Source organism: Chiroxiphia lanceolata, chromosome 1 (genome assembly GCF_009829145.1).
Source record: "Chiroxiphia lanceolata isolate bChiLan1 chromosome 1, bChiLan1.pri, whole genome shotgun sequence".
Classification (NCBI taxonomy): Eukaryota; Metazoa; Chordata; class Aves; order Passeriformes; family Pipridae; genus Chiroxiphia; species Chiroxiphia lanceolata.
This window is the reverse complement of record NC_045637.1, coordinates 63,195,584-63,208,346: the sequence shown is the minus strand read 5'-3', so window position 1 is coordinate 63,208,346 and position 12,763 is coordinate 63,195,584. Positions and strand designations below refer to the sequence as shown.

The window sequence follows — 12,763 nt, the reverse complement described above, 5'->3', positions numbered from 1 at the left end:
CAAAGAAACATCTGTAAGTGTATTTGTAATACACACACATTCCTAACGCCAGAAATATAACAGCCATGTTTCAAAACTTAAGGGTAGTATCAGACATTGTCAATTCAGTTACTCAACAGCAAAGAAGTACTGGGCTCAGCACTGCAGATTCCCTTTTGAATACAAGAGGGGAAGTGCACAAGGACACCAGATGCCATTGTATAGAGAAACTCCCCAAGAGAGAGGTGGGCAAGGGTGTTGAATCTTATTCAATTATAAGATTGAAGTATTCAATCTTATACTTCTATTATTATGGCTTCTGAAACATTTCCTCTTCTAGCCTTCAAGTCAGAAAAGAACTTCCAGGTTGGGGTTTTTTTGAAAACATTGCAGTAGTTATACATCCCAAAACCTCATGCATGGTTACCAATGTTTAACAAACACTGAGTATGGAGGGACATGTTAAAATAAATAAATTTCTAATAACAAAGCTGAAATGCTGATTAGTATACTGATAAGGTTGTAACTATTGAACACATGATGTCTGTACTTTCACTGGAGAAAGAATTTGCCGTCAGTGCTGTTAAATAACTGCAGCTTATCTTCAGACTGGATTCCTCCCCTTGACTCCATGTCAAACACCACAGTGAAGCTTTCTTTACTCCTGGTGCTACGTAGAGGTTTTAAGTTGAAAGATGCAGATGCAGATTAGCAGATCTAATAACTAAGCATCTAACAACATTCCTTGTTACACTTTCGTACTGTTGTAAGAGTAGCACTGCAAGCTAACTCTGTACCTTACTGTAACGCGAGAAAAATTGCACAGGCTGTGTGAAAAAGAAATTCATTAATCCACTTCTCTTGCCAAATTAATTTCACCAATAAAGCTAGGCAGCCCAGAAATAGCTTTAAGAGGGCTCATACCCTATACTATGCCTTCTGCCTGAGTTGACTCATAGTAGTAAACCACAGGATTCTGCTATTGCCCAGCAAGCATTTGCCTAACATGTATGTTGGCATCTCCCCACCATTTAATGCCTCTTGCTCAAAGCAAAAAGTTTTCCAAACCTCTCTATTTTGGCCAAGAGGTCCCAGGAAAAAAAGCAATGTTTGATCTCCTCCCCTCCTTATCCCTGAATACATGTGCAACTGCCTCAAAACAAGCTGAAAGAAGTATTTCATCTGTCCAATTATATCACTGTGTACATGACTAAAATTCATATACTCAGCTGAGCTTTGATTTAACTCTCTTACTAAAGTCTTAGAACTTCAGCATCTTCCATTCCCCTATCTTCCATTAAAGTGCTCTCCTCTGAACTGTTGAAGAGCAGGCAAAAAAAAACCCAACAAACCCAAACCAAAACAACTAAAAACTGCCCCAGACATCCAATTCTGTCATTACAGCAAAAATGACTTTTTGATAGTTTTGCCACGTGGAAATTCAGAAGGTATGCAGATGACTTTCTTACAGAAAGCAGTACTCCTCCAAAAACAAACATCTGGAAACACAAGCATTTCCTCACTTAAGTGACTTCAAAGCCAACATTGTACAGTAAAACAGGTTACATGCACTCACCACAGTTACTTTTGATGAGTTCAGAAAGGATACTGTACATGGCATGTCCCACTGGGAAACACTCAGAATCTAAATCATTTGTCTTTTTAAATTTTGGGTTACAAATGATAACAGCATTGGAAGTGTTCTCCCTACTAACAAAGGAACTTCTTTTAATTCTGCAGCAAGGAAGAAAATGCAGATGTTGGTGTAAAACATTCTAAATATGTCAGACCTCATCCTCCAAAGCACCCGTTCTTCTTTAGACATTTAGTGGACATTTCAGATACTTGTCAGGTTTTGTCCCAGGTGATTCCCAAGAAAACTCATCCTTCACTTTCACAAAATCCATACTTTTTTTTTCCTGGCTCTTTGAACATGCTTTCACATTTCACTCTCACTGGAATATTTGATAAAATGAACATTAGAACAAGACTGCAGATCCAGCAGCAATAACAGGAGTATCTCATTAATTTATATCCTGAAATAATACTGGATTTATACTTTACACATGGCATCTAATTTAAGAATATCCATACTTTCTATGCTCATTCACAAAACTTTACTACTGAATTCCACAAATGCAGTAAAATTTTTGTTCATGCTCTACTACATAAATCTGCAAACTGTAGAAAAAGACATCAGTTACTTAAAATGAAAAAATAAAGGCCAAACAAATTCGTAATTTATTCTTTTATCTCAGTGACAGAGCACAATGAATTTCCTGGATCTGCTGGATCTTGAGGGAGAATTATTTCTATAACTGGTAATATATCCAGGGGAGAGTTTCAAGAAGTTCTGTATAACTGACTGTATAATTCTGCATTACAGTTCCCAAAATTAAATCTGAATTGCCATTGCTGAAAAACTTACTCAGGTGAAAAGCTTTTCTGCTTGTAATAACACCCAAACCATCACAACTAAAACATACAAATAGATTTCATAAGGCCAAATTGTGGTCTCTTTTGGACAAATAAACCCTACCAGTGGCTTGTGAATCAGCCTCCCACATCTTGTTCTTCAGTGAAGCAAAATGAAGTACCGGTAGAGTAGGATAAAGGAGACATCAATAGTATGAATAATCGCTTTGTATTAGAAGTAAAAGTTTCTGATTGCTTCAAAATGATTGCTGAGGCAGAGAACTTTCTGGATAAAAGCACACCTTGCAATGCTTCTGACATGTGGCACCCTGTGCCACATGCTGGGACTCCTCCAGAAGTTAGAGCTAACTTGTTTACCAAAGGTTCACACCTAGATTCTTCACTTTAATAATCAGATATTTTAATTTCTCTCTTCTTGTTCTATAAGATACATCATAGTTAAAAGATTCCAAGTCACGACATTTCCAAAGATACAGTGTTTGTAGTGTGCACACATTCTTAACCCAAATTCTCCACGGGACACTGAGCTTGTACCCACATGATTGTTTTCTAAAGACACAGGTCTTTGCAACAGGTTCCTGCGTTCCACCATTCTTTTCATAGTTTTGCTGCCACACCTTCTGTCACCTTATTCAAGTCTCACTTTCTGTCCCATGCATCCTTTACATTACTCCTCCAAAACAGGATTTTATGATCTTGAAGAAGGAACCTCTTCAGTTAGTATTACTTTTAATGATCATTTTTCACAAGAAATTCAAAGAAATCTGTACAAAGTGCCTTTAACTAAAAAGCCTTGCCCATAGACACACGGGTTCTTGTTGCTGAGGTACAAATACAATTTTGGAGTGCTTGAATCCACTGGATTTTGAGAAGATCTATAAGTTTTCACAACTTATTCAAATTCTTTCAAGGAGCTCCATTATCAGTATTTCTAGAAAGAGAAGATCTGCAGATGGCAGTCATGTCTGCTGAGGCAAGATCTCATAATTGTTCACATACTTGAATGACATGTCTTGCACTAATTCTCTCATCAACACAAAACCATGAGAGCAGATAATGAAGTCCAGTCTCTTAGAAGGTTGCCTCTGACCAGTGCTTTTATAAATCTTTCGCGTGTGTTGATTCTTCAGGGTCCAGCAAGTGGTGAGCTCAGCCTGCAGCACTTCCCTCAGTACAGAACTGACACCATCGCTCTCCTCTGTGCAGATGGGTATTTTCAGGCACGCTTGATCAACTTGGTTCAAAAAGACTGCGAGGTTCAAAAGATACTGGGGAACAGATGACAAAGCCGGAACGTAAGCCTTGTTTCTTGGGACAACAGGCTAAGAAGATAAAGTAGAAGTGAAAGGCTTATTTCTTGTGAGGACTGACCGTATAACCATTTTGGGTTTTAATCATCTCATTGGTTTGTATCAGTATTCCCATATCTGCCTATGTACTCTGCTTCCCGTAAACCATCGTAAGTACCTTTACAACAGGATTTTCATTTCCACTGTGAGCTAGTTATATCCCACATTTTCAACTTTTCACCACAACTTTTATTTTCATTCACATACGACAGTCTGGATTCACATTCTCAGTTTCTGGGGGAAAAGACACCCCAACAACTGAATTCACCTTGAATACATCTTTGCTACTCCAAGTCCACTACAATAATGAGAGGCAGAACATTCCTGTGATGCAGCCAAGCAATTTCAGCACTGGTAGAGCTGCATCTGCAACGGTGCTGTGTTAGACTGCTGATTTAGCTTCTTAGCATACTGCCTGAAGCTTAGCAGTGAGTGCATAAAGCTGACAGAAAAGTGGGAGGTGGTTTAGCCTGGGAAGGTGAGAAACGAAAATACTGACTACACATCCCTCCACTATGCAGATATACAAACATTTACATGTGGAAAGGCATAATTAAGGTTTTGTGCTCTAAAATAATTCTTTGCTCCACAGTTTACTAGACAGAAATCTCAGAAGAATGTTCAGCATATAAACAGAACCACAGTTATAGACATATGAATCTGGCAAATGCAAATACCTGAACTGCTAAACAGCAACAAACATTAAAATTCCCAAGCAATATCTGTCCTAGAAGGCTGGAAAGAAAAAAGTGTTATACTTACAACAGACAGTCTTGGATCTCAGGGCTTTCTCTTTCTTTAATTATGAAGACGCAAGTCATCCCAAAATAAAATAAGAAAAAGAAATTAATGTGTTGCACCACTTGAAGGAAAAACCCTGTACTTCCTGAGAAGCCTTTGCAGACCAATCACATTACAGGCCAAAGTTTCCATTGTCATATAGGAAAAATTAGAGCCTTTATGATTTTCTGCAAAAGCTGGAAGTACTGACAAAAGTGTACTTACAGTTAACACAAGTCTAATTGCAAGAAAGCCTTGTTACTTAATTAAGTTTTAAGAGATGATTATGGATTGAAACACAACATCTCAAAGATGCCAGGAAAACCTTGAGTTCTGCATGACTGCAGCTCCTAAGCTTTCAAAAGTTGTAGTTCCCACCAAAAAAAAAAAAAAAAGAAAGAAAACCTCTCCACAAAAGGGAAAACAAACTAACTAAAAGCAGCTCCTCCACCACTTTGAGTAGATTTGGCTAAACCTTAAGGCTAGCCAAATCTCATGAAAGATCATTCATATAATGAAGAACAGGAAAAGTGGCTTTTATCAGTTGAATCCAGAACAGATCACTTTCTGGCAGAATCTAAGGGAAAGAAGAACTTAAATTTCCATTTCAGAACATGGCTAAAACAATCCTGACTCATTTTGAGAACTTTTTGGCAAATAAACACAAACTTGACATTTACAAGAAAGAAACAATATGTATGATCGTTCCACTCGTAAAGCATCTCTCTGTCCAGAGCAGTCCATGGAGTTAAGTGCTATATTTTCAGAATTCAGTGGCATGGAAGAGATAATGCACATGGGTGTCACAATTCAACGGGAAGCAAGACTGACGTAGCAGTTAATTGTCTGAGAAGCCAAAAAGCTGTCCTTCCACGGCAGTTAGGAAGTTACCTAAGTCCCAATATCGCCACAGATAGTGGATGGTTTTGTATAAGCTCAGAAGGATTTCATAAACTTAGAATACAGACACAACCTCCCTTGCAGTTATGCTGCTCCAAGTTTTTGTTACTTGACATTCTGCAGTTTTACAACAAACAGCTGCTAATACCAAGTTTTTCAGACATGTGCAGAAAACATTAGCAACTGTGAGCTGCTGCTCAAAAAGAATTTCCTTCTGACCCTTTTGAGACAATCAGCTTTGATTGCACTTTGGTTACTGCTAATATCAGAAATGGAGTTTCACTGCTGAAGCTAAGGGGTCCATTTTACTTGTGATCCCTTCTACACCAGGAATTAAGATTCTCACACATTAGGTAAGCAACTTATTCTCTGTCCTGGGTCAAGTGTTGCAACAGCTGTTTTTGAGCTGAGACTATGAAAAGTTAGAGTAACTTTTAACAAAGTGTCTAACTTTGAGAAGCCAAAACTCAAAAACTACTGGTTTTAAGGGTTAAAACCTCCCACGTACACTGGGTTAATGTAGATTTGTAGATACCTCAATACCTGTAAGAGGTATTGCATAAAGTAGTTTTCCACACAATTCAAGTTCACCAGTCATCTAACAGAACAGTTTCATGTGCATAGTTAAGTATTACATAAATATACTTTAGTTGTTCTAAACATATACACTTCTGAAATACATCTGCTAGATGTCCGCAGCAAGTTTTGGTTGGTTGGTTGGTTTTCTGTATGGTTTGTTTATTTGTTTTTCTCAAAAGAAAAGCTCCACAATTTAAGTCTCTCTGGATCATAAAGATAGGCTGCAGAACACGACAGTGTGCTTTTTGAGACCAAACATAAACAATGCAACAGCCAGGTAATTTTCCTCTTACTGAAACATAGCTATGTTGGCATTCCAAGTATCAACACAAAAATGCCCGACTGAAATGTTTTTCCAGCATGGTTGATTTTAATGCCATAAGAAAGGGCAGAAAAGTTGCCTGTACATCAGGTATTTTCAACCACAGGTTCTGATGCACAACAACCAAGGGTAAGAGGCAGAAGAAATTAGAACACTGAAATAGTGAAGACAGAGATTAACAGCTCTTGTTTCTAATGAGCTTGCAGAGTCCTGAATGCAGATTTTTCTCCTTTGGGACATGGTAGGCATTTCTATCTATCTAACTTCAGATATGAAGGGAGGGCAAGGACCCTTGAGTCTTTGACAGGACCAGAAACAATCTTCATCTGTGCTCCAAATACAGTTCACAGAAGAGGCAACACTTCTGCTGGTGCCATACCTGCAAAGGGCCATTCAAAAGACATGCAAAAAAAGACATTCCACTCCAGGATTTCCCTTCCAGCAAACTTACAAAACACATATCACCATATCTCAGATATATGCAGGTATACTTTATTTGGGGACTGTTCCCTCAAAAGGCCTAGACTTTTACTCAGCTGTCCAAAAAAAAAAAAAAAAAAAAAAGCCAACCAAACTCACCTTTCATGCAGTACATCCCCCATCGCTCTCACAGGCTTGGTTCAATGAAAAGCATTAGTAAGCTTAGTTGTTTTTCAAATATTTTATCATAATGGCTAGAAGCAACATTCAACTGTTTTTCAAAGTATATAATACAAGCCAATTCCAGTTTCCAGAGTCAAGAATTATACACACGTGTATGAATGATATTTTGGCTAAGTCACTTTCCACAACTCCCTGCCCCATGAATACCCATCAGCAACAAAACCACAAAACCCACCATTATGCAACTATACAGAGGACACATGGCACTCAGTGCACAAAATACACACAGTCTTGTACTGTGATCACCTCAGCCCCTCAATCTTTTGTCCAGCAGCACTTTTTACACGGGTTTGGCCTCATGAACTATCAGCAATAGAAAAAAATTAGATGTGTATTCTTAATACTCTAGCTCCAGTTGAAGGATATGGTAACCATCACAGTCATGAACACTGAAGTCAGTGAGGAATACAAACTCTTGGCACAACAAAGAATCAACTCTCAGGGACAGAAACTAAATGAACTCTAAAGAGTAGAATTAAAATAAGATGTAGAATTAAAATCTTAGCTAATATTCTGTAAATTAAGCATTCAAAGAAAGTCATTGTGCTGACTAGTGATTTACTTGATATATTTTTAAATTACTTCTATTTGCAGTATGTCACTCAGCCTATTTCTACCCCTTGAAATGAATCACACATCAACCCAAAGGGTTACAAAGCACTGAGTCTGCAAATATACAAATGCAAATACGAATGAAACAACTCAGGACTCACTTTCTTGTAAGAATGTACACACAAAATTATTTGCCTCCAACATAGAGGAATTTGATGAGGCTTTAGGTATAGGCTTATTCTCTTTTAGTTGGGGAAGTAACAAAATATTCTGGATAAAACTTTCATCTAAATTAAAAAATCTCAGCAGTCTGCCTAAGCAACCAGGAAGAGGCAGGTATATTTACGTTTTGCCCTCCAGCAGTAAATTATTTAGGCACTGTCAGTTTAAACAGCCAGACTGAGTCAGTACAGGAAAAACATCCTAACAATCTCCAACTCATCCAAACCAATCTTTCTGGAGTCCAAGGAGTACAGCACACTGCAATCAGACTTCCTCAACAGAATTAAGAATTTGACTTAATTATTCCCTTATACATAGGTCACTATTACAATTCTGCCTAGTTTTATGGAAGCAATGCATTCAGTACAATTTACCTAAGAAGTATTGTATTCTTACATATTTGCAAAGTGACCTCCTCTAAAGAAATTATGCATTCTAATGTTAATGCTTAGGAGTCAATGGTACTGATATTCAGGAGAACAAACGATCAACATATAGAGATGAAAAAAAGGTATGCAGAAATAACTTAGGTACCTATTCAAAGTCCAAAAAAAAAAAAAGAGATAGAATAGCCATGTACACAAAGTCAACAGAAGTATTACTACAAATGTGTCAGACAGCCAACCTTTACTACCACAGCTACTCAAAATAACACATTTTACTTTGAATAGCTATGGAAATGTAGGTCAATGAAATGAGAATCATTTCACAATGTAGTACACGTTTACATTTGTTTCTTGACATTTTCCCAGTGACTGTCCTTTCCATAGAGTCCTTTTTCTTGTATTTTTGTAACACCTTCTGGTGGAGGGCAAGCACAAAGCACCTTTAACGATGCTATTTTAAAAACAAATAGGTAACTGATAGGAAAAAAGTAATTTGACTAAAGTTATAAAAAATGGTTGGGGGGTTGGCCAGGCCAGTATTGTGATTTAGGTAAAGAACTACTATCTTCTCTTCCTTTTGTTAAGTTGTCATAGACCATCCTATGGTATTAGTTTGAAGAGGAATGCCTCTAGCCAGGAACAAACTAAGAGCTCTTCACTATCAACACCTACACTGTATCAAAAAGGAATGTAAGCTCAGGGCTTTCATGGTTACTTCAAACCTAGTGACACAAAAACTTGAAAGAACTCTACGAATTCTGATCTCTTCCCACCAAAACATCCAATAGATTTAATAATTTAAAGTAAGATAACAGAAAAGAATGATGAGGCAATCTTGGAGCAGCCACATGACTTACAGGATTCCACACACCAGAACTAACATTTATCATCTAACGCACACCCAGTTTTTCAACCTGCCCAATTCTTGTTCCCTATCGGTTTGCAGGCCTTCCTTGACACAAGAAAGTTTGACAGATGTTGCCTAGCACACAACCGATTTCCAAAAGTGAAACAGAAGGAAAACTATATGCAGATTTTCCAAGAAAATAACCACTAGTTTTTCTACTTTAAAAGGGAAAAACAGCAATAATTGGATTGCTATGAAAGTTAGCTAAGGAAAAAAAAAGAAACAACCACAAAACCAAAGGAATTCCTTGCATCAGTAGGGATGTTTGGCAGGACATGAAAATTCTACAAGGGAACAAGAAGTCTCAATCCTGGGAGGAAAAAAGCATTTTGAGAAAGTGGAGCCACTGACTCAAATAAGAACCAACACTACTAAAGGGACCAGCAAGCAGACAACAAAATACTATTAATCTGTCTTGAAAGCAAAGAGGTGGGGAGACATCCCTCATCTACAACAAAAAAAAAGGGGCCTACAAGCACTTAAGAAAGGCAGTATTGCAGTTAGTCTTTAATGTTCCAAGAAGAACAAACTGTCATTAAGAAAATGTCAGAGCAGGCACTACAGTGCCACAACAATACAAACAATCTGTTGAGATCAGAGTACACACAACTATAGACCTTTATAGACTGAGAATGTGGTGGAATTTTAAATAGAAGACAATCATCACCAACCAACAGTCAAAGGTTCAGCCAAACAACATTTGTAAAAGCCTCATCTCTAAATAAATCCTCTCAGAACCTTGTCTAATAATTTAATACCTTTACTTGTTTTGTGCTTAAACCAGGGAGCTGTTATTGAGATGCTTCAAAAAAACCCAGAACTGTCAGACTTGTTAATTGAATCTATGTAACCCCTCCAGAACTGATGTTAATATCAAAGTAGTAAGTAAGCCAGTTTCCAGTTTTGTTCACAATACAGGTGAGCTATGTAGACTTGCAGAACAGAACAGTACCTTTACCAACTGTATCCAAAATCAGAAGGTTACATTCTTTCACCATTTGTGGCTCCCCATGTAGTTCAAATGTTAATTTCACAATTAGCACACATTTACCTTGAGGTATGGCTGATATTGCAGGTTACATGCTGTACAAAGTACAGTTGTGAGAGTCCCACCTCCTCATCTTTTTCCTGGGATAGTTCAAGCAAATTACTGTTACAGATCTATCAATAAGTTAAACAAGCACTTGAAGCCGTGTGAAATCAAGAACTGAGTCCCAGACTTATGATTAAATTTGCATATACATCTAATATGGAAAAAAGTTTACCTTTCTGTGCTTTGCACCACGATAGTGTGACTGAAGACTTATAGAACTCACACAAGAAACTTTACAAACCTAAAAGAGATAAATGAAAGCACATCGTCAGTTATGCTACAGATATTCTGTAGTTGGTGCCAAATAAGAACTCGAAATACACCTGTTCCTGCCGTGTAATTCTCAAGGTCTTCTCTGGCTTAACAGTACACTTTGCATGACACTTAAAAGAGCAGTGTACCACTAAAATGACGAGAAATAGTACCCAAACCTGTTCAAATGATGCTTAAATACATGTTTAAATAAATCAGGTGGTAAGAAGTTTTTAAGAGCTTCCCCCTTCTCTCCTACCACTCTTAAGTTTTCTAAACTTCTTCAGGGTAGAAAGCCAGCAATTAGAAAGGAACAGAGGCAAAATTATGCCCTAGAATAACTGCAACTCCGTTCACTGTTACATCAAAGCGATCAGAGGAACAATGGAGGAAGATATCTGCATTTCATTAAGATGCACAGACACACACCATTGCAATAATTAACGGAAAACATTACAAATGTACATATATTTCGTATTACCTTTAGCTTTAAAAAAAAGTAAAGACTAATGCATGCTAATATTGTCTACTCTCTTGACACACTGTTGCAGAACTTGAATGCGCCAGAAAAATATTCAGTGCTAGAACAATAATAGGATATTGGTAAATTTAGCACGTTGCAGCCTTTAAAGACAAACGGGTCCCTGCAGCCACCTATGAGAAACACTGACCAGAGACTGGAAAGGCTACAATTAAGAACCATCACACCGCACCCCTCAAGAACAGCCTGAATTCACCGAACCCTGAGGCAAGCAGCTCTCCTAGAGACCGACCACGTTATTCTCGTCTCACATTACAGCTCCCCTCACTCGCAGGTCTCCCACACCACACCTGGGTCACGTCGGAGAGCGCAGTCTCCGGTACCCGCACACCTCGCAATGCCCGCACTCCAGCACCCGCCCTCAAAAGCCACCCAAGAAACGCACTCACTTCGCAATAAAACACTTTTCTTTCAAATTTCGCTTTGCCGTCTTCTGCCTTAACCTCCTCAGCCACGGCGCTCATCCTGCACAGCCGGGGCGGGGAACTAATAAACCAACAACAAATCCAACTCTTGTTCGCACGGTGCTTGCCAGCGATCAGTTGGGAGCGTCGGGCGGATGAACTGGGTTATTATTCGACCGTTTCGGCGTTATCGCTGTATTTCAGGACCAAACCACATCTCTCGCCGCCGGGACCGCCTTCCGGCGGCTCGCGCCCGCTTCCGTCATTTCCGCCACCGCCGCAGCCACGTCCCAGGAGAGCGGCCATTGGCGGGCGGTGGCGCGCGCCTCAGCCAATGGGGAGCCGGCGCGCACGGCGGCCTAGGGACGTCTGCCCTCCGTCTGTGTGTCCGTCTGTCCGCTCCCGGAGCGCCCTGGAGGGCTCGGGGCGGGCAGCGCCATGACGGGCTGAGAGAGGATTATGGGGTCAGCTCAGGCATCGATGGAGGCTGGGGCCAGTTTAGGTCTGAGTGGATACTGGGACCAGTTTAGGATGGATACCGGCACCAGTTCAGGCCAGGGTGGGCGCTGGGACCAGTTTAGGATTGATATTGGGACCAGCTTAGGACAGAGTGAGCGCAGGGAGCAGTTTAGCATGGGTACTGGGACCAGTTCAGGAGGGGAGCTGGGATGAGTTCAAGGGGAGGATGCTGGAGGGGATACTGGGACCCGTTGAGACCGAGAGGATACTGGGACCTTTTCAGCCCTGAGTGGGTGCCAGGACCAGTCTAGGCTGGATACTGGGACCGGTTCAGGCAAAGAGTGAGTACTGGGACCAGGTCAGGGTGGATACCGGGACCAGGTCAGGCCAGGGTGAATGCTGGCACCAGTGTAAGGTGGATACTGAGTCCAGTTCAGGCTGGGGAGCAGGTACTGGGACCAATCCAGAGCAGATACTGGGAGGGGCCCAGGGTGAGCAGGTGCAGGAACCAGTCCAGAGGGGATATTGGGAACCAGCTGAGATTGGGAGCTGGCACCAGTCCCAGGGTGGGGGCCCAGTGGGGGAAGGTTTCTGGGCCTGGTGTGGGGAAGGGGCAGGAAACACAGCAGCGGCTTTAATTTAAATGCAAATATTTTATTTTAAAATGTCTCAGCTTTACACTTCTGGCTGGTAATAAATGTAAAATATAATTTAAGAAGTACGCTTGAAAGTTCCTTCTAAAAGCAGGCTGAGGAGACAGTACAAAACACAACAGAAAGTGCTCCAGGTTCAAACAACATGCCAAAACATCAGATCCACAGCTCACTGCCTGGTTTTATTTAGCCATAAATATATTTTATAGGTATGTTAGTGATACACTGTGACACCCATGATACTCATACACATGAAGCAGCACAGCTGGTGGTGGTCATTGGGTTA

General features: G+C 40.0%; 1 protein-coding gene across 4 annotated transcripts in view; it reads right to left on the bottom strand.

Moving 5' to 3' along the window:
- The window catches only part of LOC116782087, a 30,730-nt gene extending 19,110 nt beyond the window's left edge, over positions 1-11,620 (bottom strand). For 2 of the 4 annotated variants that reach the window (XM_032678643.1, XM_032679453.1), the window contains exons 1-3: positions 11,351-11,620; positions 10,341-10,409; positions 4,527-4,560 (exon numbers count right to left, since the gene is read on the bottom strand). In XM_032678643.1, coding sequence (XP_032534534.1) covers positions 4,527-4,560; positions 10,341-10,409; positions 11,351-11,425 — 178 coding nt within the window. In that variant the 5' untranslated portion in view covers positions 11,426-11,620. Of the gene's footprint in view, positions 1-2,696; positions 3,738-4,526; positions 4,561-10,340; positions 10,410-11,350 lie in introns of those variants that run through there. The other 2 variants (XM_032681008.1, XM_032680257.1) reach the window with 2 other exon arrangements.
- Between the last annotated feature and the right edge of the window lie 1,143 nt (positions 11,621-12,763).